The sequence below is a fragment of the Rhynchophorus ferrugineus genome, unplaced genomic scaffold, assembly GCF_030347505.1.
Source record: "Rhynchophorus ferrugineus isolate W39M unplaced genomic scaffold, kcgeb_rfMv2 rfM1, whole genome shotgun sequence".
NCBI lineage: Eukaryota > Metazoa > Arthropoda > Insecta > Coleoptera > Curculionidae > Rhynchophorus > Rhynchophorus ferrugineus.
Window position 1 is genome coordinate 67,744,159 of NW_027472580.1, and position 26,195 is coordinate 67,770,353.

The window sequence follows — 26,195 nt, forward strand, 5'->3', positions numbered from 1 at the left end:
GTATACATTCAAATAATTTTTGGTTAATACATTATAATGAAAAGTTATAGTATTGAATAATACACCCAAAACTATTTTCAAATTAATATTCGACTATTCCGTGATTTTCAAAAATTACTTTTCAAATCTTACTTTTGAAACAAGTTTATCATCATTAAACAATTTTAGAAAATATACTAATATAGTTTTATAAATTATTATTCAATAAAGTTGGCTATTATCATTTTACAGACTCCAACTCCAAGACGTGGACCTGTGTCACCACAACTGTCACCTCATTGGACACCAGAAGGAGTTCCTGGTCCGTCACGAAGGTATATACAATATTTTATCACCATGTAATGTGATAATAATTAAGTATGACAACTCTATTAGATTTAATAGATTTAATACCATTAGACCGAATTTTTCAAACATTAACCAAAAATTTATAGATAATATGTTCTCTTTCCTAAATTGGAGAACATCTTCAGTAGCTCTTGAGTGGAACAGTTATTAGAGCCATTTTGCATACACTTAGCAATGCCAATGATTGACGAACTGACGTCACTTCTTCTACTAAACGATAGATATTTAATTACTACTAATTATTTCTCTAACTTCTTAAGTGTGAATACTTCATACGATACTCTCTGGCTTCACCGTAAACATGACATGTATAAAACTATATTCTGGGAGAGTATTATATCTCCAAGAACCTTATGCCATCAACAAATTTACAAACGGTTCCAAAATATATTCATAAACTCTGGAACGTCTTTCCCAGGCATTAACTAACATTAGGTAAAGGGTCGGTAAAATCGGTACGATATGCACTAAATATTGATTTACAAAACGTGACTAAAAATGGTCCACTAACTGTAACACCATCTGTTCGTGTAGTGGAAAACTGTGGAACTAAATGTTGGATTACTTCATCATTCAAATATCTGTGGCGATATATCAGTGCATTCTCTATTAAGGCCTTTAAATCCAAATTGAACATTGTGGGGGTATAAACATTTTAGCTTGAACATATTGATCAAAAAGCCTTCAAAACCTGGATATTGTTTTGAAAGAGCGGGGGGGGGGCCTTTGTAGAGATATTTTGTATTCGGAGACAAATCACTAACATTTCTAAAAGTAGTGAAATAAATATGAATTTTCTCTGTCTGACTTCTAGCTCTTCCGTCCTCCGTTTTCCGTAAAATATTATTCTTCACCGTAGGCTTTCTGAAAAATACCAAGTTTACCGGAAAGTCATTATGTTGTTTTATTCTAGTGATATTATTTGTAAAACCATACATGTTACATTTTGTGAAAGTAACACAGTCATAGATTTATACCTCTTTGAAAACGCATTATTTTTTTCATTAAACCAAAAGAAAAAAGCCGCCGAAAATCGTCTTGGCTTGTAGAAATTTACAGTGAACATACTCCAACCTTAAAAACTTGCGAGGCCTTGTTTTCGAGAATTAAAGAGTAGTGATATCGACACGCAAGAAAAAAACGTTCTGGTAGTCCGAAGTTTGAAGATGCGAAACTGTAAGAGTTATTGAAATAAAGATGCAACGCAAACACGAAAACTATTGGCAGAAGCCGTAAGTGTCACCCAAGAAATAATTGGAGACTGATTACGAGTAATGGGGAAAATCCAAAAGACCGGAAGGTGGAAGATGGTTGCCACATTAATTGAATGGCAGGCAAATGGAAAATGGTGGATTTATTTTGATAACAAATTTTTATTTCGACTCCAAGGCCAAATCATTTTGGGCGCAAGACAATGATCTGTGTTTGATGAGATCACAGTGGCTAGGTATATTAAGAACTTTTGAAACAGTTAATAGTTTTCGGATCAATTTGAACTATGCATTGATTTAAAAACGTCCAGAATGGACCTGAAAATATGGTAAACTGATTTTACAGCACGATAACGCTACCAAACCTGGTCCCGTCTATCAATTTTTCGCAGTTCGCATGTATAGAATCAAATGACTAATATTATATTTTGAATAAATACATTTTTTCAATTTCTTCAAAATTATATCGTCTTTTTCTGAAAGAAAAAGATCTTCTGGTATACCTGGAAAGTGACATTAATACGACAATCTTTGGGGTAAAAGCATATCTAAGCTTCAATTTTACATACCGTTTCATTTCCGTGAATCTGTCACATATTTATCGGCAACATTTGGAGAATCTAACTGGTATAAGATGTGAGAAAATTACTTCATACTGTTTCAATTTTTACCTCGATAATTTTTGTTTCAATTCCCAAGTCAAGTGTTTAGATTGCCAGTGATTGCGAGAATTTTTTGACATTATACATGCCTTAAATATATATATATATATATATATATATATATATATATATATATATATATATATATATATATATATATATATATATATATATATATATATATATTACGTTAACAAACATATTACTGTATGTTGGACATTCCCCTATATCAGAAACCTATATATCACTACTAGTAGGTATACATTTCGGATAGCGATATCAGTTAGCGAAAATGTAAAAAAAATGTGTGAACAACCTAACCTATGTTTTAAATTCGATAGTTGTAACATTTTTCTACATAAAATAACAGTCTTTAATTTAGTGTTATTCAATTATTTAGTATATGCAGACTCTAAACATGTCATGCTTAAAATTATATTTTTTACATTCAGCCTGCTGACGAAACCTATACCAATATTTTTAAAACCTTACAGTGATGCCGCCGCGTCATGTCACCAAACTCTTTCAATGCTTCTCAGTTCTTTTGCGTGAAATAAGAGTTACATGTGGCGTGTTGTGATTAGCACTGAAAACTAGATCAACTACGACAACTACAAACACAAAAAATCATGGTTTCGCCTTGAAAAGCCATAAAAACTTGCTGTGTATGTTGTGGGATTATTTATATTATTACGCTTAAACCAAATGAAATTCATCTGCAGATGTTTGCTAACGTCAACCGAACAAATTGAATAACGTATATGTTGCAAAACTTATATTAAATATCAATAGCGTGTAAAAGAAGTAAGTCTAGCAGGACAAGGTTTGGCCATACCTTGCAAGAGTTGTGAAGGATATATTGTCACGTACTCACCAGATGTGACGTCTTTGGATTTCTACATATTCCAATCGATACCGTTGACTTGGCTAGTATACTGTCTCAAAGTTCTGAAGTAGAGCGAAAATGGTTAGATAAATGAACCGCTGCTAAATCAATATCTTTCTTGATACGGTATGTGGTATGCTATTTAAAGCGAAACAATTATCAAAGTGCATACAAAAACAAATTAGCTAAAAAGATAATACCTTACGTACTTACTATACCTTATGCCTTCTATCGTAAATCCTTTAATCACCTAAGTATAAGTAATTTTGGATTTTTTCAGTTTAAAGAGTAAATAATAAAATCAAGTTTATTTTAATAATTTATAAAAATAATTTTCAGACACACAGGGTTAACACCTCCTCAGTATGATTCAGATTATAGTCCACCACCTTCACCGCCAAGGACTCCGCAATTTCCTAAAGCGAAGAAGATTAAGAAGAAAGGCAAATACTCAGATGACGTATATTGAGAATTTTATTTACATTTCTTTGACTGACGCTTTATTTTTCACTACCAGATGTCTCCAGGCGATTTCGAAAGAATACCTAAATTTAAATTAGATTGGGAAATGGATATTAATACGTTTTTGGGTAGCGACATTGAAGGAGGCATAGAAATAGAGGGTATGCCTAATCATATTCTCGGCCAGTAACTAATTTATATCGATCATTCAGACGACTTCCTAGTCGACCTCACTCCACCTGGTCAACGTTCGGAAACCGATGACAGTATACTTTTAACCCCACCTTGTGCCTTCGAATATAGATCACCAGGAGAGTTACCGACAGAAGGAGAATTAGAACAATGGTCAAGATCCGATATGCCGGGTAATGTATATTTATTATTATATTTTAAAAATGTAAGGTAATATTGAGGGAACGCTTCCTCAATTATTAGGTTATCTAAAAGTACGTCAAAACGAAACGCGGAATTTTTGGGAAAACAAATGGCGAGAGCCCGGGACATATACGGCGTGTTTTTGTGTAAGTGTCTGTCGCAGTATTTGTACAAATGTCGCAAACTGATAAATTCGATGGTCGGTTCGGTAAAACAGTGAGCTCACGTCATTTAAATTTTGACGCAATATTGCCGTATCAACTTAACAGCAGGTTTATCTTTGTACGTTTACTTCTTATTTCGCTCGTTACAGTGTTTCCTTGCCGCGTCATTTTGATATCATCATATTTCTCTTTAGATTATTTTATCACTACATATGCAAATTTGTCTTGGTTAAATTAAAACTATTCACTGTTTTGCTATATTTCATAAATTTACTCTCGAACAGAACCAATATTAAGGTGATCTTCATCGTCACCTGTTTTGGCAGTAGATGCTTCCTTTTCGATGAATTCAACATTATATTGCTTTTCATTTTTTGGTAGATTTTAACCACATTTCTTATAGCAACATGAATTCCAGCTGCAATGCGCTAAAAATATTTACAATAAAATCACAGCAACACAAATATTTAGCCGCGATTGTAAGTTTATGTCAACAAGCCAAGCGCCGAAGCAACGTTTACCGGTTTATAGCTTCTAATTATTACCAATAATATTTTGAAGAATTTTGCAGACATTTGACAATTATGTGAATTTTATAGGATGACTCGGTCTCATGTTCGGACGTATCAGACAGGATTGCGTCTCTTTTTAAGTATAATAATATAAGAATATCTGATTTTAAAACGTCGATATTTTTGCTGCAAGTAGTACATTCGATTTCGTGATTATGTGAGTGCACTGTTATTTTGAATAGACTATAGGTTTATATATTTTAGGTTTGTTATCGAAAATCTAATAATATATCACATTGGCTGAAATCTCCCGGGCCCATCACACATAAATTGCGCTAGTTTTATTGCATTCGCTACTTTTTCAGCTAGTACGAACCTTCAAAAGAAAACTGTTAATATTTAATGATATTTTACTCATAAGTTCGTGAGTTATTGTGCTAAGAGTGACAGTACTCTTGTATTTTCCAAAACAATTAGAAACAATTTCGTATTTTAATTTTACAATGGTACATGATGGAAAAAAATGCCGTTCACCAGAAAATCTAGAAAACATAAATTCACAAAAATCTTTTGAATGATTGAAAAGTGAAGTTGCGTGAGTTAGATAATATCGTAAAGATATCAAAAGAAGGTGTTGGTTTTATATTACATGAGCATTTAACTATGAGAAAGCTCTGTTCAAAGTGGATGCTGCGGTTGGCCACTATTGACCAAAAACAAGAACGTATTGATGATTCTGAGCAGTGTTTGGCCATGTTTATTCGTAAGAAAATGGACACCTATATTTTGCACCTATATGGTACCTTTTCAGCCCATATATTATTTGTGAAAAATTTGAGAGTAAGAGCATTGTTCAGAGTAAGAGCAGTTCTGTAAATCAACAGAATAAACACTGAGTAAACTAGCTGTCAATAATATAAATATCGTTAGAAATGAAATGAGATTTTCAGCGGTAACAGTGAAGCATCACTTGCATTAACGGTAAAAAGCGCTATGTATATCTCGGGTTATAATCCTACAATTATTTTTCATATATCATGAAAAAGTTTAGATTTGTTTTGTCAACAACTCATATGAAAATAAATATAACAATTTTAGTGGAAATTGTTTTATGTTGTTACACTGTGGGTCCAAATATAACACAATCCATTTTAGGTACCACTAAAATTTCAATTAAATATTTTCTAAATGCTCTCAATTACAAAATAATACAAAATACAAAATTTATCTAAATACTTCTTACAGCTTCTGTTTTTAACTAGATAATGTTATGATTAATTAATTATATATGTTATGACCGTATATTTTCAATTTTTTTTCAAATCTGAATATTCCTCATCATATCTTATTCTAAAATGACGACTACAAATGTAGTATTTGAGAATCTGGTGAACTTGTGTACTTCATCAAGGACCTGAGCCATCTCTAATGAATAAATTTTTTGTTTTAAAGTTTTCTCTGTTGTATCCGCAATACTGTGTGACCCCATAGCATTTTTGATATTAAAATTTTTTAAAATTACATTAACCATTTTCTTTGAATTTTATTTTTTGTAGCTCTATCTTCATATCATTTAGATTAGGTAAGTAATTACAACTGTGGGGTTGGGAAGTATTTTTAAAATAATCTCTTTGGAAAACTTTTAAAATTAATCCATTTAATTTTAATAGCCCCGTAAAATTAATAATCGGTCAGTCTAGCACCAGTCTGATTATTTAGAACATAGTGTTATTATTAATCAAGCCAAATAACGGTTCTCTTCTGTACGTGGTTGTTATCTGATATTGCGCAGTCTTATAGTTAAATTATTTTTAAGTATTGCCCCTAATATACAGACTATTGCTCGTCCACCATTTTGTCCCATGATCTTCTAAATTATTTTGATTAAAATTTCTAAATTTTATTATATTTGGAATGGCTTTCGAAGAATCCAAATCCCAATAGTTCACAGATGAGTTACTGAGCTTTTGCAATCCATCTTGGTCGGTTTTATATTTTATATTTGTAAGTTGATTCCTGTTAATTGAATGTAGTGCAATCAAATATAAATCAATATAATTAAACATTTATATTTTAGTTGAAATCTATGTTATTTCAACGTAAGTAAGGGGCGATTTCTTTACCTGTCAGCCCAGACTACACTGCTCATGATATCCTAATTTAACGTAAACGAGGCTCTTATATTAAAAATAGATCACTTGTTATATTACGCCCCCAGTTATTAAACCCACTACATTTATGTATTATAGTAATTAGCTTTGAAACAGTGATTTTTCCGTATTAATACAATTGTTTTACACCAGATGTTTACGACTTCCCGGATTACCCTGCAAGGACGCCTCCTCGTCAAGCACCTTTAATGCGTACGCCGCCCAGTGTACCATCGGGATCTCCAAGAACACCACCTTTTCCTCCACCATCTTTACAAGGCCCACCTTGTGCTGGTGCTCCCGCCGCTGCAGCTCCATGTGTGTTTCATAAGCATTGCTGATAATTGACAAATATAATTGTAATATATAATTTAGATGCTGGAAAGAAACCAGCTGCGAAGAGATCCAAAACGAAATTGCGGGAGAATCGTTCACAACAATTACGAATGAAAAAAATACGGGAACCTGTAAGTAGTAGGAATAGTGAAACATTTATATTAGTAACTATATTTTGCGTACGGGTCCATATAGGTTCATTATGGTATTCATATGGTACTATTACTATGTTTATTGCCATTTACCATTAGTTCAATACTATTCTCTTAACAATACAGTACTAGTATCACTGAATCATCTGTCATTGTGATCATAAGGTTTACTACTTATATGATTACATTCTTAATTTCAATTTTTTTTCAAAAATTCCCAAAGGAACTGGATATAATTACAATAAGGACTAATGGTAGGTTTTTTTTATCTCGCTCGTAGTCTTATATTTCCAGTAATTAGTAATTTATAGTCTATCCAAAGTTGGTGTGTTTCATTTTTTGTTTCTTTTGATACTACTTGTGTACACCGTTCTTTATGAAATTAATCACTGAAATCTTCCTAATGCATTTGCCATATCTGCAGACAGTATTATTTCTCTCCTCGCACATTTAACCAAATCTTCATGTATATTCTGAACGCAATTACACAAATATCTAATGGACATAAACTTTTCACACTCTCAAAATACGATTTCCTACAATTATCGTATATTAATTATATTCACACTTTAGTTGTTTCTTTCTCATCACCCTGTCTTAGAAATAATCAGCATTTAATTATAATCCCATATTCAGAAAGTTTCACCCAACTCAACTAAGTTGTTTAATTCCAATCTATGGAGAGTTTGTTCACGATTCCATAATTTCTCAATTTTTTCTTTAATATGTCTGATCGAAGTCATCCATATCGAAGGTGCTATTAACTTTTCATGTTTCCAGCATGAAACACAATTTATCTGCAATGAATTATTGATTAATGTTATGTTTAATAAAACCTAATCAATTGCTATTCCAACCTTTACCTTTTTCCATCCACTTTAGTTGTCTTAAAATTATTAGAGTTTTATTATTTTGCTTCGATACTTTTCAGACTAACAGTTTTCTTTGAAATAATTGTATTAAATTATGGCATCTGGCATATTTTATTTTCATTTGAGAGCATATTTACCTTTTTACATGTAACGTAATTATTGCTCGTCGCCTTTGGACTTGGAGGAATATATAAACTCTGCTCCAGAAATAAAACCGCTCTTATTTCGAGGGCGAAGAAAATTATATTTGGAACAGATTATTAAAAAGTGTTATAACTAACCCATCATAATGAAATTATATTCTAGCTTTTTCCTTTTTCCATCAACTGCCTAGAGTAGCCCAAATACTCCATGTCTCGTCTAGTACGCAAATTGAAATAACAAATCTTCCTTAATTTTATTCTATGCTTTAAAAAATATTTTGCTTGTTATTAAACCTCGTTGTGGGTTTTCTTTAAACCATTTAAACTGTATAAAAACTGTATTAACGGGAGACTTACATCCCTCAACGAGCTGTATATCGCTAAGTTTTATGATTTTATCTTTAAGTTATGGCTTATGGAAAAAGGTTTTTTTATTTTTCATAAATTTTTTCTCAAATATCAAGATGATCTTGATTAGTCACTCGCTTCGTATGTGGGCACTTTCTTTTCTGGGAATACAACATTATATTGTTTTAAATTTTTTGGAAGAATTTAACCATAGTTCTTATATTAACCTTAAGTGCAATTGCATCACGCTAAAATATTTACGATAAATTTGTAGCAACCTAATATTTAACAGTATCAATAATTCCTCTACAACGCATTTTATTGGCTTAGCGTTATTTGGTTCCTGCTCGATGCAATTGATTAAAAACGCTGGTTTATAACCTCCAATTATTGTCACTAATGTTTCGAATAATTTTGTAGACATTTGAGAACATGTAACTGTTCCGACTTATCAGTCAGCATTCCGTTTTTTTAACTAGGAGATTTTCACTACTAAAATGAGAAGGAAAATCCTCCTCGAGCCTTAAACGAATTTTACGTTTTTACAATTTGCATCTGGCAGTATATTGGACGTTATTTATGACATGTAATGACTGTTTTATTGGAAGAACTATAGCAGGCTATCTAAAGTTCGCGGAGAATCAAATTTTGCGACTAGCAATTTATTATTTTTCGACACATCCTTTATTTAGAAGCATTTGAAAATTTTAGCAACGAAGAGAATTAGGTGCAGTGATATATTTTAAAAAGCTCCTTTTATTATATTTTACTAACTAGTGTTTATCTGGATTGGGCGTACTACTTAATGCAGCTTAAGAACCGCGGTTTTCGGCATTAAGCCCACCAACTGGCGACTGACTTGGAGATTATCTAAGAGGAGACTGTCATGATTATTCATGTGGAATATTGCATTTTTATTTTATGGCAAGCACAATTATATTATAAATATAAGTCTACAATCATGCTCCAGTAGGATTTGAAATCTCGACTACTGCACAGGGTGGTCATCTTGACCGCTGTGTGTGTGAAAGTGCCATGAAAAATAATATCGAAACGGTAAATATGTCATGTGTTTACACAGACATAAAATTTTTTCAAAATTACAGGATTTATTAAACAGAGAATATAGTTCGTTATTGTTATAGCCTGTATTTCATAGTGCTATAAATGTATAGAACAATAATCTTTTGAAAGACTTAGTTTGCTAGAAAATATGTTTATTGTTATGATAACTCATCTGACTGACATCTGGTTCCCTTAATATATTAAGCCGATGGCAATTGAAGAAGAATATTTCGAAGAACTTTGAATACGATGATGGAATTGTTTGAAGGAATATGTTGACATTTTTGTAAATCTTCTATTTCATTTTAATTCCTGAGAATTTATTAAAAACCTTTACTAATGATTATGGGGATTACCAATATTAGGCGGAATTTTTGTGTTTGGTCTATTTTGAAATTTCTTGATTGTTTACTTAATTTAAATATTTTCTAAAAAGTCGTTATTATTGTTATCGAATTGGATGCAATCGGTAATTTTATTAAGCGTGTGTTCATTTGACAAGCACTTAATTTGCGCTTTCCTTAGTTAAGTTGTAGTGTGAACGCTAGTGTGACGCGTAGTCGTCAGCTTTGCATTTACCCGAGATGGGCGAGAACACACAAATGCATCCAGAATGAGGTTTTAACACATAAAAAGTTCGTGTTCATCTGAACGGCAATCTGGTTGGCATTCATATTGACATCAATATGATATGTTAATCGAATTTTTACTGTGAGTATCGTTCAGAACCAATGGTATTCAGAATGCCTTATATCTTGTAAGTACTTTTGAATCATGGAAACGTGTGGTTGAACCTTGCCATTCCACAGGATTAATTTGAATAATATGTAATGATTTCTTTGCTTGTTGTTCAGTTTGTTTATTAGACTAGTTTGTCAGTACATATGGAGTAATAGTTTCATTTCGTTTTAGTAGCTTGTAATACACTACATCTTGCTATTCTACCATATGCATAGAAAGAAAAAAAATCATGAATGCAAAATCTATAAATTTGAGATTATGGTATTATATCCACTTTTCATTGCCAGTATCAATCTGTCACCGAGAGCTCTTCTTTATTGCTTGGAAATCAATAAAACTGCAATGTTGAAATAGTTTGGAATAGCATTTTGAAATAATTCAGGCGGTAGCTATTTTCGCTCCTTCTAGATCTTTCCCATTGCAGGTTCTAATTCAGTTTATTCATGAACTGCTAAGCTATTTGAAAATTCATTTTTGAGTTTTATCTCAGCTTTTTGAATATGACTAAACAGCAGCACCGTAAAAAAAATTTTGATGAAATTGTTTGACGGCACTAGATTTTTAGTCGTAATTTTTGTCTCTCGCTGAAGAAGTTTCTAGAACTTATCACACGTGACGTTCATATAAAATTATATTTATATAAATTATCTTCAATATACAATTACTGATTTATTATTTTAACCGGATTGGTTGACGCAGTTGTCAAGGCGACAGGACAAGGATGGGAAGGTCTTCCTGCTGTTACAATAATCGCCGATTCGAATCTTGCTAAGGCATGGATGTAAAGTTATATTTGTGGTTGTTTAAAATAGGCTACATAACTCTAACAAAAATACTGATTTATAATAATAATATACTATAGACATATTATTAAAAACATATTTATTTTAAGTTAATAACTTTTTAATAGATAACTGAAGTTATTTATTAAGAGTGTGATTAATAAGATTTTAGCAGAAATAAAAATACAACATTTTAAAAGTTGCCACGTTACCTAAAATACTGATCAGAATCGCTGGGAAACATTGACGTCACACTCTGTTTCCTAACCATTATATCCACATTCAAATGGTTTGAACTTTTGAGCGCACTTCGATTTTATTTGGGTTATTTATATTATATTTCACAGTAAAAAAGTGGTTTTGTGTAAACTACGGAAATAAAAGATAATTGTAAAATTGAATTGGAATTTATCAGAGCAAATAATTTAAATTTGACCACAATCGATCTAACTGTCTAGCCGTAACTGAAATTATAATTTTAAAGAGAATACTAGAACTCTTGCATAATAAAATCTAATGAGCATTCCAGATATAGTAGCATTGATATGCGGAGGAATATTGAAGAACCTTATGTAAAAGTACTATCAGTGCTTAATATATCTCTGCTTAGTTTCTTTACTTTATGAAACTATTGTTCGAAATGCTTAAGCTTCTCTTTATACACAGCACACATACCAGGCTGTAAAATCTAGACAAAGTTACGTTATTCAATCAAATATTTGTCATAACCGATCGAACTATTTGATGTACAAGAAACTTGATATTTAAAATTGGCTTCTCGTAATTTGAAAGTAATTGATATATGTTGAAGTCTTGGATTTACTTGACATAGATATTTTTCTTTGTATTTTAAGAATATATGGTCATTCAGCAATGAATATTTTTGTATTTTCTTCTGTTTAGTTGGCATTCGAATCTTACGGAAATATATACTGATTTCATGAACACTTGTACGACCAAACCACATTAGTCACATTATATTAAACATAATTCTCTATATTATTTTATAACTGAAAAAACAACAACATCATTAGAGACTCATATACACAATAAATAAAAACAAACAAAACTAACCTCCAATGTTGTTATGCTCGATATTACGTTAGTTACATTTTAGACTTAATTAAATATAATTAAAATAGTAAAAACTTACATTAGAATTAATTATCTTATTACTTTGAATAAATAATTGATCAACTCAACAATACCGGCTGGTTGCCGCCTTGTAAGATTTAATCATATTTTTCTGCCTTAAAATGGAAATACATTGCTTTTTTGGAGTTTTTGCCGATTACATTAGGAGTTCTCACATCAGTTCTAATTTTAATATAAAATTATTAAAATAATGCATAAATAAGACCGTATAACCGTCCAGTGTGACTTAAATAACTACGTTAAGCGCTTATATGGAGAGTTTTATCGCACATTTAAAATATCATTATTTGAAACGTAAATATTTCTTTTAAATCCATAAATACGTAGAATTGTTATAAGGTCGTTTTTCAGAAATAGTCATCTAGCCTATTATGATTGTCCAAAAGCTGAAAGCAAATAGTGTAAAATCCGACAAGGAAAATGGTCCCAGTCATGGCAGTAACCAGGCTGGTAAGACCGAATGTCTACTAGAATGATATACTAGCCTGTTAGTAGGCTTATTGCTGATAAGTTTGGTTAGGAGCACACGTTAAATAAGCAGTGGGTCCATACAAGATAAACCCTAGCTTAAAGGAGACTAACCTATAACCAAAATTTTAGTTTTTTCCATTATATGTGCCATAAAAGGTTTATTTATGACCCTAAAATTGAAAAATATTATTTTTTCCTGGTCGTATGTATACTTTCTCGAATTGCCGCCAAATCTATAAACTAGTGGAATATACTAATAGTATATAATATCGCCCAATCGCTAATTTTATCTTTGTTCGTTTAATATTTACAGTTTTGTTTCCGAATTTCCTTAAAAATATTTCTTGGTTGGGATTTAAGTTTGGTATATCTGTCATCAGTTTTCCTATTATTTTTATATTGCCACATTATTGTGTTTCTTATTTTTGGTGCAAATGTTTCTATAATGCATATTAAATATTTGTTCTTTCCGTTTGTGATCAATTTTGAAATGACTTGTTATTTACTTGGTTCGTAGCCTAAGTTATCACCAGTAAGTCGTAAAATGCAAGAGAGGAGAGAAAAGCAGTTAAAAGAAGCCGCAGAAAATAAGAAACGAACGGAGGCTAGAAAACAACAACAACTATTACAGCAACAACAACAAAGAGCACAACCTTGTGGCGAAGGCGGGGCACCATGTGGTGCCGGTGCAAGTGCAGGTGGCCCATCTAAACCTAGGACTGCACCCTGGAGACCTGGAGGTGCAGCAGCATCTGGAACAGTTCCTAGACTTGGAACTATTCCAAGACCAGGTGGTATACCAAGACCTGGAGGTACACCAAGACCTGGAAGTATACCCAGAGCTGGCGGTATACCAAGACCTGGAGGTATACCTAAACCTGGTGGTATACCAAGACCTGGAGGTACACCAAGACCTGGAGGTATACCAAGACCTGGAGGTATACCCAGACCTGGAGGTATACCAAGACCTGGAGGTATACCAAGACCTGGGGGTATACCAAGACCTGGAGGTAAACCAAGGACGGCAAGAAGGAAACCATGTGGTAAGATTGTTTATGTTATATATATGTTTGTTATAAAGGGTATTTCTATGAAAATTAATTTGTAAGAAAACAGTAAATCTAGGTGCAATAATTGATAATTAAAAAAGTGTTAACATACGTCTCTTATCAGTCCATATCAGTTCAGTGATAAATATACGAATAAAGAGTGTTTGATAAGTGGCCTTTACCTGCTTTAATCTGATAATGATTAATTATTTACTATAGATCAAGGAAGAGAACTGTAAGTGGTTAATAGAATCTAAGCTGAAAACTGGCTCTGTGCAAGGAAACTCAACATATACGAATATTTACATTTGAAAATGTTTGCAGGTTTACCACCTGGTCCGCTTAGAGTATATTTATATTCAAACATAATCTGTTAAACATTCCTCGAATAACTAAATTTGCTGAATGTTGGAAGCTGATTCATTTAGTTGTAGAATGAGTTTCATGAGATCGTAATATCGAACAATATGATAAACAGAAGAATATGTAAGCATTGCTCTAAGCCGATACGTTCATTTGATACTTTTTGGAAAATGTTATTTTTATTATTGGCTTCTATTTTTCACGAAAAATATCATTGTTTATCGTTGTCTTGTTTAAAGGTTGCCTCATGGGGTGTGCATTTATATTGATGAGCGATATTTACTGATAAAAATGAGAAGTGTCAATATAAACAACTGTTAAATAACCTAATCCGATATATTAAATGATGATGTTGCTTCGTCAACTCTACTTACACGTTTTGTGTCAACGATTTAAGAGTAGTGATTTTGATATCAGTGACAAAGAACGATCTGGATGACAATCTTAAAAGTTAAATGGATGAAATTTGAAATTAAAATTCAACATTTAACGGATGAAAATCCAGTTGAAACTTTTGAAAAACTTTCAGATAGTTTAGTGGTGGAACAATAAATTTTTCTAGAAACCGTTCTAGTTAGGTCCGTTTGAATATTATGCTTCTATTGCTTGACGTGCAGAAAGAGGATCTACTACGATATCTGGATCTACAACTACAATTCCAAATTCAAAAGAATCAATTAGTCTAGAAGAGCTATCCTCATTGACACCGAAACGGAGTGGTGATAAAGTCTTGTGCAATATGATATGGATTCCGGCTGGGTGTGGTGCATTATGAGCTGCTAAAACTGTATGAAATAGTTACTGCAGATTATTACTAAAATTGTTCAGCAAGTAACAGACGCAAAGTCATATTTTTACGACAACACTCGGTTACACGTTGCAAGGGTTGTGATGGATACGATATTGCTGCTCGTGTTGGAACTTCTGTCGAACACAGCATACCTACCCGACATAGTGTCTTCTACTTACCACTTAGTTCAGATAGATATAGAAGAAGTGCGAAATTGGATCTACAATTCAATCACTGCCAAACCAACATTCTTCTTTCGAAAGGGTATTATGATGTCAGAAATATAGAAAAAAAATCGTAGAAAACGATAGAACATGTTGTTATTTGCAACAAGTTTTCTCGCTACCTACTTTTTGAAAGTGAGAAATCAGAAACAGGCAATCAATTTAAAGATTCTGTGCTTAAATTATATTTTATATATTATATTTTGTAGCAGTTTCATAATCTTTTTTATGTTCTTGTTTGAGGTTTCTTACTTGGGACTATTTCTTATTTGCCATATATTCACATACGTTTTTCTTTTTTTCAACCCCAAAACTGAATTATTATTTTCCACCATAATATATATCGAGTACTGATGCTGTCATATTTTCTACATGTCATACGCAATATTGTTAATTTAATTTAAGTTGAATTGAATTTAAGTCTAAAGTTGATAAAGTGTTTTGTTTTTAATGTATATGCCAGCGATTTTTACTTATAGGACCACCGGCTAAAAGACACGATCTTTTCTATCCTCCTGACAGAGCACCTGGCGACTGGGATTCACCTCCCAAAATTAGAGATATTCGTAAACACAAGATACCTGAAGACTTCCAACCGTATTGCTTTGGTAAACTCCGCAATATTATTATGCTCATTGATTTTGATTTTAGGCCTACACGTTTTGGTGTCTATATACCTGAACGTCAAGAATCCATCAGAATTCCAAGAAGATCGCGTACAGCATTAACTCAAATGGAAAGAATTCAAGAAGACGAAGGTAATTATTTGTTAAATTGGTAAACATTTACAAAATGAATAATTAATGTATTATATTATTTTTTGTTGAAGAAGTCTTAATTTATAGAATATCATATATTTTTATTTTAATGTCTAGATGCGTCTGTTAATTAGTTTCTCATCATCTGAATATTTGTAGAGTATTTTGAATCTTCATGCTACCCGGGCCTGTGTGCGAATCGCACAGACAGTGATTGAAATACTTCTTTTTATTCACTTTCATGCACTAATAATTTCGTATTTTCTTTCTTTTGTTATCAATTTTACGCCCGAAACCATATTCATGTGTGTACCGTGTTCCCAATGATTGTGATCCCTAATGAGTCAACAAGCATAAGATCCCATATGAGTTGGTTAATTTTCGTTTTCTCCATTTTATGAATTGTAGTCATTTACTGCAATTTGTCCCATAAATAAATATTATTCCAGTAATTCACTCTCCTACATTACTGTTTTAGAATAAAATCCTCTAATTTAGCGTTAGAGATCACTACTAGGTTTACTTATTACGTATTATCGATAATACTGATTTTGTTTGATAATACAAAAACGGATAGCAACAATGAACTTTACAATTATGCCTAATGTAGTAATCCGGTTCAATAATGATTTATTTAACATAAGTATTACGTATTTAACGTAATATGTGTCTTATAAGTATTTCACTCAATCATAATATTGAATATCGTACTTATGAAGACAAAACAAAATCGACCCATAAGTGTTGTTCCATCTATTGGAGCATGTATCTAGTTTTAGCAAAAATGTTAATGAAGGAATTTTCAAGAGAAAAGGTCTTAAAATTGCAGATGTTACTAATCTTATGTCTTATAAGTATTTCACGCAGTTATAATATTGAATACCAAACTTATGAAGATAAACAAAATCGACACATAAGTGTTGTCCCATCTATCGGTGCATGCATTTAGCGGTTTTAGCAAAAATGATAATTTTTCAAGAGAAAAGGTCTTAAAATTGCAGACGTTACTAATCTTAATAAAATATTTTTAACAGAAAAGTAGAACGGACTTGTTCTTGATCATTTGGTAGTAGTTAAATAATATTGTAAATAGATAAATATGTTTCATTTCTTTATTTATTCGGATTCGGAAAGTTCGGAAGTCGATTAAATTTTTTTGTTAAAGATATATTATTTTTCTTTTTTTAGTGTTAGATATTTACACAATAAATTACGTGGTTATTTTATTAAGTATTAAAATCGATAGCCCAAATAAAAGTGCATACGGAAAATTAGGAATAAAGAAAGAATGATTGAAATAAAGAACGCTTCAGGCTCCGGGGTCCGCTACCTAGTCTATACGATTTGCCAACCAAACTAGAACAAAAAAAGTTGCTGCCCCCATTGGGAATAGAATCCACGACCTCCGCGTGTTAGCTTAACTTTCTAACAATTACACCATTTACAACAATTGGCGGAAATTTTGCTACGACTTCTGATACGATATGGAGAGTGCTTAGAGCAAACTGAATGGCTTTTACACTAAACTAGTTGAAATTTTTTGTCACATCAGTTCAGCAATAACATTATATACAAATATCTGATTATTTTAGTAAAAAGATATATGAAAACTTTGCACGTGCCTTCGAAATTTGTGGTTTTACCTCGATTTTCCTCTCTTCGACCCTTCAGATCCCAGCTTGGTTTCAATAGGACCACCTCGGAAGGCACTCTTTCGAATAAAAAATTTTGAAAATCGGCCCATAATTGAGGGAGAAATCGGCGAAAATACATTAAAAAATATATATACTGCAGAACATAGAACCTCCTACTTTTTAGAAGTCGGTTCAAAAGATCAAATGAAATAGTAACACTTCAATAATAAATTACTATTATCATATATTTTGACGTTCGAATATACATTTAATCCAATTACTTGTAGCCATCTAAAAGCAAAATATTGAACCACTGCCAAAAAAGCATATTTACCTCAAAGTAAGAAGTGTTATGTATTTGAGCCAGTATTTTCGTTACAAAAAAGCTAGGTGTGTTGGACCACATCTAACATTACCTTGCAAATTCTATGTGTTACGGAGAAGTTCACCCACTCTCAGAAACTATTCCTACTCTACCAGAAACTGTTTCAATAACATTATGTTTCGATCAAACAAAGCAACACAACAGGTAATAGTTATGCCTATGCACTATCTATATAGTAAATGCAAATATTAACAAAGTACAGCAAGTTAAACTAAATTACATGCAGTAATTAATATGCTACCATCGTTATTAGAATAATTGTTAAATATGAAGAAATAATGAGGTGAAGTTAGCATTGAGGAAGCTAAAACTACAAGAAGGAAAAGTTCCGTTAATAGAATAACCATCATACCCAAATATTTTTATCAACTAAAAATATTTTTTTAGACCTTGATGTAGATATTTGTCTAGTTAAGTTTAAGTTAAAAAATGTAAGGTTATAAAGCTAGGTGTAAATCTACAGTAATATAAGAGAAATGTCCAACATTGCGAAGAATTTAAGTATGAAATGTGCAAGATCCAATGAAAATTTCTGCGGATCGAGAGCTATCACTACAAAAGCTCGCATGAATACACATAATAAATAAACCAATACATCATACAATAAATAAACAATCTGTAAGTTTATGTCAGGCTAGTGGTAAACCAACATCATTACGGTGGCAACATTAGATTTAATTAATTAATTCGTACTGAAAAACATACCATTCAATTACAGAAGGAAAACAGTTATGATCTATCTTCAGATCATTCTTATATTATATTGAAAATAAGCGGGCAATGATAAATATATCCTATTTACCATCACTAACAAGCAAATTAATAGATCGAAATGGATTCAGTATAGATGTAAAAGAACATATTAAAATGTGTGTTTCGTTGAAAACAATTGAACAAATATGATGCAATATGATATATCGCAATATGAAAGCAATATTTTTTGTGGTCATTTTGTTGAAGACAAACTGAGAAATATTCCAAAACTAAAAAGCAAAGCACCAGGGATAAACTGCCCAAGAGAAATTAGAGAGCTCGTAGTAACAAAGCGTAAATCAAGAAAATATGTCGACAAAGCAGAGTACCAATACATACATTTATATTGCGGAAAATTGACCAATATAGCAAAATTTGTAGACTTACAAAAATGGAGGGTGGGAAAAATATTGCGAGAAGATGGAATTATTTGCTGGTTACTTAACAAATACCTATCAATCTCATCGTATTGAAGGAAATTTAATATTTAATGGATACAATAAAACTTATTTTGTTCCATAAATCATATAATTCGTCCGACAATAAAACACTATATCTACCAATATAATTGGTATCAATCATATGCAAATTGTTCGAGATATTATCCTTAAAACACCACTAATCAGTTTTTTGAAATATAAAAAAACTTATCTCGGCATGCTGATTTGGCTTTAGAAATAAATACTCGACAATTGTTCAAGTACAGGACAATTAATCAACAGGAAATCTGTTTCCCTAGAGTTCTAGGCATAGGACAGATTCTCAGATGCTCTATTTCTAATCATCACTGATCATGAGATATAGCGAAGAAACGCATCCCTGCGGGTGTACACTAAAGTAATGTTCTTGGGGAAATATTGTACTTGATGTATAGCAGTTGTCAATAACATTCCCGAGTGAAACAGAAAATGTCGAATAAAATTGATTGCAATTTAATTCAATGAAGGCTACATAACATATGTGGATTTAATATATGCAAAAATAGATTAAATGCTAGTGATAATTGGTTTTAACATAATTCAGTATGCTAACTCAGCAACATACATGGGCATGACACTGGATGTGGAACGGGCATGTTAAGAAGGAACGACGGGAGTACGTATAAAATTGACAAAAATGTGTTGGTTGTTCGAATATTAATCTGGATTATCACAATAATCATAACAAATTGTATTATATAAGCAAATTTTGAAGCCAGTGTAGACCTACGGTGAGCAATTAAGGTGCTCTACAGATGAATTTAGTAATAATTTGATTCAAATATATCAAAATAAAGTTTTTCGGAATATTAAATTGCTTATAAAGTTGTTTATTACTTATGAAATTAAAATCACAAATCACGATATGAAGAATAAAGTTAACAATATTTGATAGTAGACCGGCAGTTGACATGAATTGTAAAATAATGTATTTCCCTTCAATTAAGGGATTTTTTCATTCAAAATGACAACTTAAAATGGTAATAGTTCATTTAATAAGTATAGAAATTCCATTTTATATCTTGTTATTGTTATAGTTTGGAACCGAGAAAAATTTGTTGTGATGTTTGTGATTTTTAACAATCTTATTTTGTTTGTCTCTATATGATAATTACTTGATGGTTGCTGCTTCACCGTAAGGATAGCAGAAAAAATGCATGCGCCTGTCGCCAGTAATTTAGGTTTTTAACATCGATAAGCCCACTAAAAACGGTTAAAAATTACATATATGTTTACAAATCAGACTAGTTCCAAAACTCCACATATCATCTATCACATAATTGGACACTGATTCGATTCGTCGTTAATATTTTTATAGAGTTCATGGTATCATCGAATGTATAACGAGTTGCTAATGAACATTTATGACAACTTCCATATCGTTAATATGTCTAGTCATAGTTTTGCCAAGTTAATGCATGATTATGCAGTGGAAGATACGTGAAACGCGTCTGAAAATATTCTTCAAAAACCTGGTAAAATTTGATGATAGAGATGATAGATATAGAATTTCTAAAGTATTTACGGATTTTCTTTTTCTTTTATGTCTCGAAAGTTTTTCTCGAGACTTTTGTTTAGTTTTATGTTGGGATATATTTCGTATACACAATTAAGCTGTATTTCTTAGTCGTTAGTTAATTATGTTAATAACGTATTGTTTTAATATGTTGCTGTTACTTGTACTACTTGTACTATACAACTATAATATATAGTTTTGTTAATTATTTTATCACTCAATTTTTATTTAATATCTAGTTTCAGCGTTAGCGAGCCCATGTCAAGAATCCGTGGAAGAAGAACCCGAGGACTACGAAACTATTTTAAAAGAACTTGGCTTAAGTGAAGAAGAAGTATCAAGTGCTTTTGATCCAACCTTTTTGCAGCAAATAGAGCATGAGGAGCCAGAAGAGGCGGTACCTGATGAAGGAATAGCAGCACTTGAAGGAATGATATCAGATATGGATACGTATTTGGCAAATCAAGAAGCTCTAGTATGGAAATATAACAGTACTGTAGGTATAGTAGTACTGTGATCTATAATTGTACTTTTAGATGCGACAATATGAAGAAGAATTGGGATTAACTCCAACTAAACCATATAAACCGCCAACTCCTTGTAGTAGTGCATCGAAAAAGTATGTGAATCTATTCATCGTAACGTTAGTATAACTAATTTTCTATTGAACAGAAAGACACCCGCGAAAAAAACATTATCTAAGAAACAAGAGAAAATGTTGAAAGAACTGGAGGAAATTGAACAAAGATTGGATACTATCGACGTAAGGCATAATTTTTTTAATGACAATTAAGCTGAACCTGTTGATTCTTATTTTTAGGAGCCCAAATCCGAAGCACAACTTGAATATGAAAGAATTGGTAGGTAGTACATATTTAGTTTAGAAATATATATATCTTAGTTACTGTTTTATTTTAAAATTAAGAAGAGGGAATATACTGAATTGATGGTACAAACGACACTGACGATAATAAAAATATAGTCGTTTTCATTCCATAATTCTCAACGTTACCTTAAACACATTAATATGCCAAATGCCTCCGACTACTTTCTATAGAACTGAATATTGAAAGTACCATTCTAAATCGACAAATATGGATTCATAATAGTTTTGCTTATTTAGTAATTATTTTTATTGTTTATTTTTTTATGAGTGGTAATACTGGATTTTTGCTTTAATACCTCCAAACGATTCCAATAATTGTGAAGTAAAATTAACTTATAATATGTTCCGCATCACTAGAATAAAGCTTTTTCGATATACATCTGTCATTTTTTCATAGCCGAATTTGTTAATTGATGCCTAAATATATATTGTACTGCATACTATTTGTAAAATGCATTTGTCAAGAGACTGATTTCTTTATTTTTTTAAATTCGAATTTTTAAAGTATAACTTTATTTCTTTTTATTATCTTAATCTTACTTGTTTCCTTTACGATTTATTTTATGAAATATTAATGTTCAGAACAAGAATTAATAAGAAGAGAACAAGAGGAACGTGAATATTTCGAACGATTAATGAGAGGTGAAATTGTCGAAGAGCCAACTTATGAGGTAGTATTAAGTTAAAGTACCTAATTCCGTATCGCAATATTATATTTTTATTGACATATTTAGACTGATGAAGAGCTAGGTGTTCATGCATTAGAGACATCTATACCAGGATATGAATCACAGCCCGAAGGACCATCACCACAACAAGAATATTATCCGGAATCGCCTGGTGTACAAGAGCAGGTAAATTTCTCTTGAGAACTCATTATCAGTATATTTTTATTGATATTTTAATTTAAATTTATTATTGTGTAAATATCTTCTTGCCTGCTAATTGTATGAGATATTTATTCATATTTATAGTTTTCTTCATATAATAGATAGATAATTAAAATGTTTTAAAAATTTTATTATAAATAGGCGATTGTGTATGATTTCCAATTTAACGTTTATTGGTTTTGAGACGTAAGTACCAGCGTTATCGTTGTTGTCTTTCTGATTATTCAGACTAATTATTGCAATGCTCAATTCAAACATGTTGTTTACTGAAAGCGAGCGAATTTTCTTTATTAATCATTTTTATTTCCTTTTTTCCACCGATCGTTTCAATTTTTTTAAAAGTCCCAAATTACATAATTTATGAGTTGTTTTGGGGAGACATTTTTTCAGTCCGAATATTTAGAACACCATTATAAATGAATGTGAAAAGTCCCAATCGATTACCCGTCTGCAAAAAAAATATTTAAGGTAAAATTTCTCAAATGTATATATATTTTCTTTGCATTTTGCAACCATACGGTAATTGTATATTAAAAATTTCCTATATTTTTTTCGTATGAATCACTGTTTTCAAGATATAATAATTCAAAATCGCCACTTGTGAGGTAAAGTACTTGACGGATTTGATCTATTGTAATCCTGTTTAATTCAGGATACTAGAATATTGTAAAATTATAAAAGCTGTGTGAATTATAATGTATTGGGCTAAATTATTCGTCTGTTTCATAATCGTGAATCACTTCTGCTTTCTCTTGTTCTTGTTTTTCGTAAAAAATGTTTTTCAATAAATCACCTCAACTGAATTGATGGCGATTCAATATTTGATCACAACTAGCCTTAACTAGCCTTGGCACATGCTAATAAAGAAAACAATTAAATTTTTTGCAGTAGCCTACTTATATTAACAGGTCAATTGAAAAGTCCCCGGCCTATCATAGTAAAACATATTTTTTTGGCAAAATTTTTTTTTTTATTCAACATATTTCGCTAAGGATGATACACTGATTATAGCGACCCTCCAACTTTTGGATACCATTTTTGTAGTACGATTTGTTCTTTGCTTCAAAATAGGCCTCAGTTTCGGCGATCACCTCTTCAATTTATTCCCAGCGAGCATTCTTTTGAGATCTGAGAACAGGAAATAGTCGCTGGGGACAGATCTGTAGAGGATGGACGATGGATGAGGAAGCAATTCGAAGCCCAATTTATGATTCAATTTTGCCATCGTTTTCATTCACTTGTGACACGGTGCATTGTCTTGGCCAAACAGCACTCCTCAAAGGCGGCGGTTTTTCGGCGATTCTGTCCTTTAAACGGCCTAATAAGGCTACGTAATAGTCGTTGTTGACGGTCCTTCCTTTTTCAAGGTAATCGATGAAAATTATTCCATGCGCATCCCAAAATACAGACGCCATAACCTTGCCAGCCGACTGTTGCGTTTTCCCACGCTTTGAAGCGGGTTCACCGTGTGCAATCCACTTGGATGACTGTCGACTGGACTTCAGAGTGAAACGATGGAGCCATATTTCATCCGTTGTCACATATCGACGCAAAAACTCGGGTTTATTATGCTTGGTCATCTTTAAACACTGCTCCGAATCATCAACTCGTCGTTGTTTTTGATAAAAGTGAGCTCGCGTGGCACCCACTTTGAACAGAGCTTTCTCATACCCAAATATTCGTGAATGATATGATGTACACATTCAGTTGATATCTTTAGAGTGTCTGCTATTTCATTCAATTTCAATTTACGGTCAGTCAAAATCATTTTGTGGATTTTTCAGATGTTTTCGTAGGTAGAAACCTCTTTTGAGCGTCCACTGCGCTCACCGCCTTCGGTGTTCATTTCACCACGTCTAAACTTAACATACCAATCCTTGATGGTTGATTTTCCTGGGACAGTGTCCGGAAACTCGACATCAAGCCAGGTTTTTGCTTCAACTGTATTTTCCCTTGAAAAAGCAATATTCTATCAACACGCGAAATTCCTTTTTATCTACTTTTTTCACAATAACAAAAGCTACTTCACTCAAATTGCTATAATTCATTAACTAATGCCTGACAGCTGTCAAATTTATACATGCATCTTTTGAGCGTTAGGGCTCACTAAAAAACATGGATTTAATTCTAGTAGCGCTATCTATGTGTTAGGCCAGGGACTTTTCATTTGACCTGTTAGATATACTGACTTTTTATTCATTGTCTGGCTGTAGATTTGCGTATGAACTAACAGAGATTTCGGGTATTCCGAAAATTCATAACTTCATGCTAAGGTAGTTGCTGGTGAACTTTAAATCAACTTTAATTTTCGGCTAAGTTCATCATAAACCAAATAACCTGTTCGCTTCACATCTCTTTCATAGATGTATCTTGCAAGTATTATCCGACAATAGCAATAGCCAGTTTTTGTATAGCTACCAGGTATTTTGTTAGGCCTGATGAAGATTATGGATCAGACTGAACTATATTTCGAACAAAGAATGTCGTCATTTCGAAATAACTATTATATTTTTGAATGTTGACCAAGAGGTGCTTAGGGCCCCACTTTTCCACTGGGACCAAGTGTGGAGAATTTATATATTTATTTACAAACGATTGTCATTTCCCCAATTGTAACTGATTTGATGGGAGTATAATCTGTTTTCGGATCGTATTGGAATGCCTCTTTTTTCTATATGACAGAAGCATTGCCTCTGCGTCGTTCATTGCGTATTTCATTGCGTCGTGTTCGCTATTGTTTTTGGTGTGCATGAACTCGTTGCATTCTGATCCTATCCACTTCATTTCCAGTCACTCTCTTATGCAATTATGACATACCAATAGATCTATTATCATTTTTCAGTCTCTCGATTCTTATCAGTGTGGTTATCATGATAGGTAACTTGTTGTACATTTGGTTGACTTTGACGACATAAGTATACTCTAGTATGCATTCAAGTTTTCTCATATCATTACTAATTATAAATGGAAAGAAAATCTTAGGCACCTGAGATTTTAATAATAAAAGTAAATATCTGGCTAAATAATATAAGTGTGAAATATATTTACCAACTAAATATGTTTGCTTTACTATAAACAGTCACTACAGTCACTACATATTTCAACTTTCTTGGTTAATGTTTTCTGGACCAAAATTATAATAATATTCGAAATTATCGATAACAAATTCACATCATATTTGACGTTTATGTCATTATTTTTCACTTGATTTTCACGTATCGAGGTACCCATCAACAAATACGTACATTTGCATGTTGTGGTAAAGTTTTAAATGGTCAGTGGCGGGAAGGTATCTTTAAAGTTTCATATCGTTAAAGAATATTTCATTATATATACTAATCGCCATTTGATTACAGTAGTATTCAATATTAGCCACGAAATACATTCGCCTATGCATCCATAAATATTTGACAACCAAATAAAATTGCTAGCCTTATATATATAGCCAGCTAGCCACATATATATATATATATATATATATATATATATATATATATATATATATATATATATATATAACGTTTAGTCTTCCAATGAAAACGATGTCTCGTTTAATTTCCACACATACACTGGATACACAACACTTTTAATACTATTCAATTCAAATCAAATAATAGTGAATTAAAGAAACTG

The 26,195-nt window shown here is 32.0% G+C and overlaps 1 protein-coding gene across 1 annotated transcript in view; it reads left to right on the forward strand.

Annotated features, from left to right (window-relative positions):
* LOC143205367 (uncharacterized) overlaps positions 1-26,195 on the forward strand; it is a 112,967-nt gene that overhangs the window by 48,323 nt on the left and 38,449 nt on the right. The window contains exons 29-43 of the mRNA XM_076418619.1: positions 232-314; positions 3,447-3,567; positions 3,625-3,730; positions 3,782-3,934; positions 6,924-7,088; positions 7,146-7,237; positions 13,353-13,878; positions 15,741-15,858; positions 15,913-16,019; positions 21,026-21,261; positions 21,323-21,405; positions 21,459-21,549; positions 21,607-21,646; positions 22,255-22,343; positions 22,407-22,526. Of these exons, the coding sequence (XP_076274734.1) occupies positions 232-314; positions 3,447-3,567; positions 3,625-3,730; positions 3,782-3,934; positions 6,924-7,088; positions 7,146-7,237; positions 13,353-13,878; positions 15,741-15,858; positions 15,913-16,019; positions 21,026-21,261; positions 21,323-21,405; positions 21,459-21,549; positions 21,607-21,646; positions 22,255-22,343; positions 22,407-22,526 (2,130 nt within the window). The remainder of the gene's footprint in view (positions 1-231; positions 315-3,446; positions 3,568-3,624; positions 3,731-3,781; positions 3,935-6,923; positions 7,089-7,145; positions 7,238-13,352; positions 13,879-15,740; positions 15,859-15,912; positions 16,020-21,025; positions 21,262-21,322; positions 21,406-21,458; positions 21,550-21,606; positions 21,647-22,254; positions 22,344-22,406; positions 22,527-26,195) is intronic.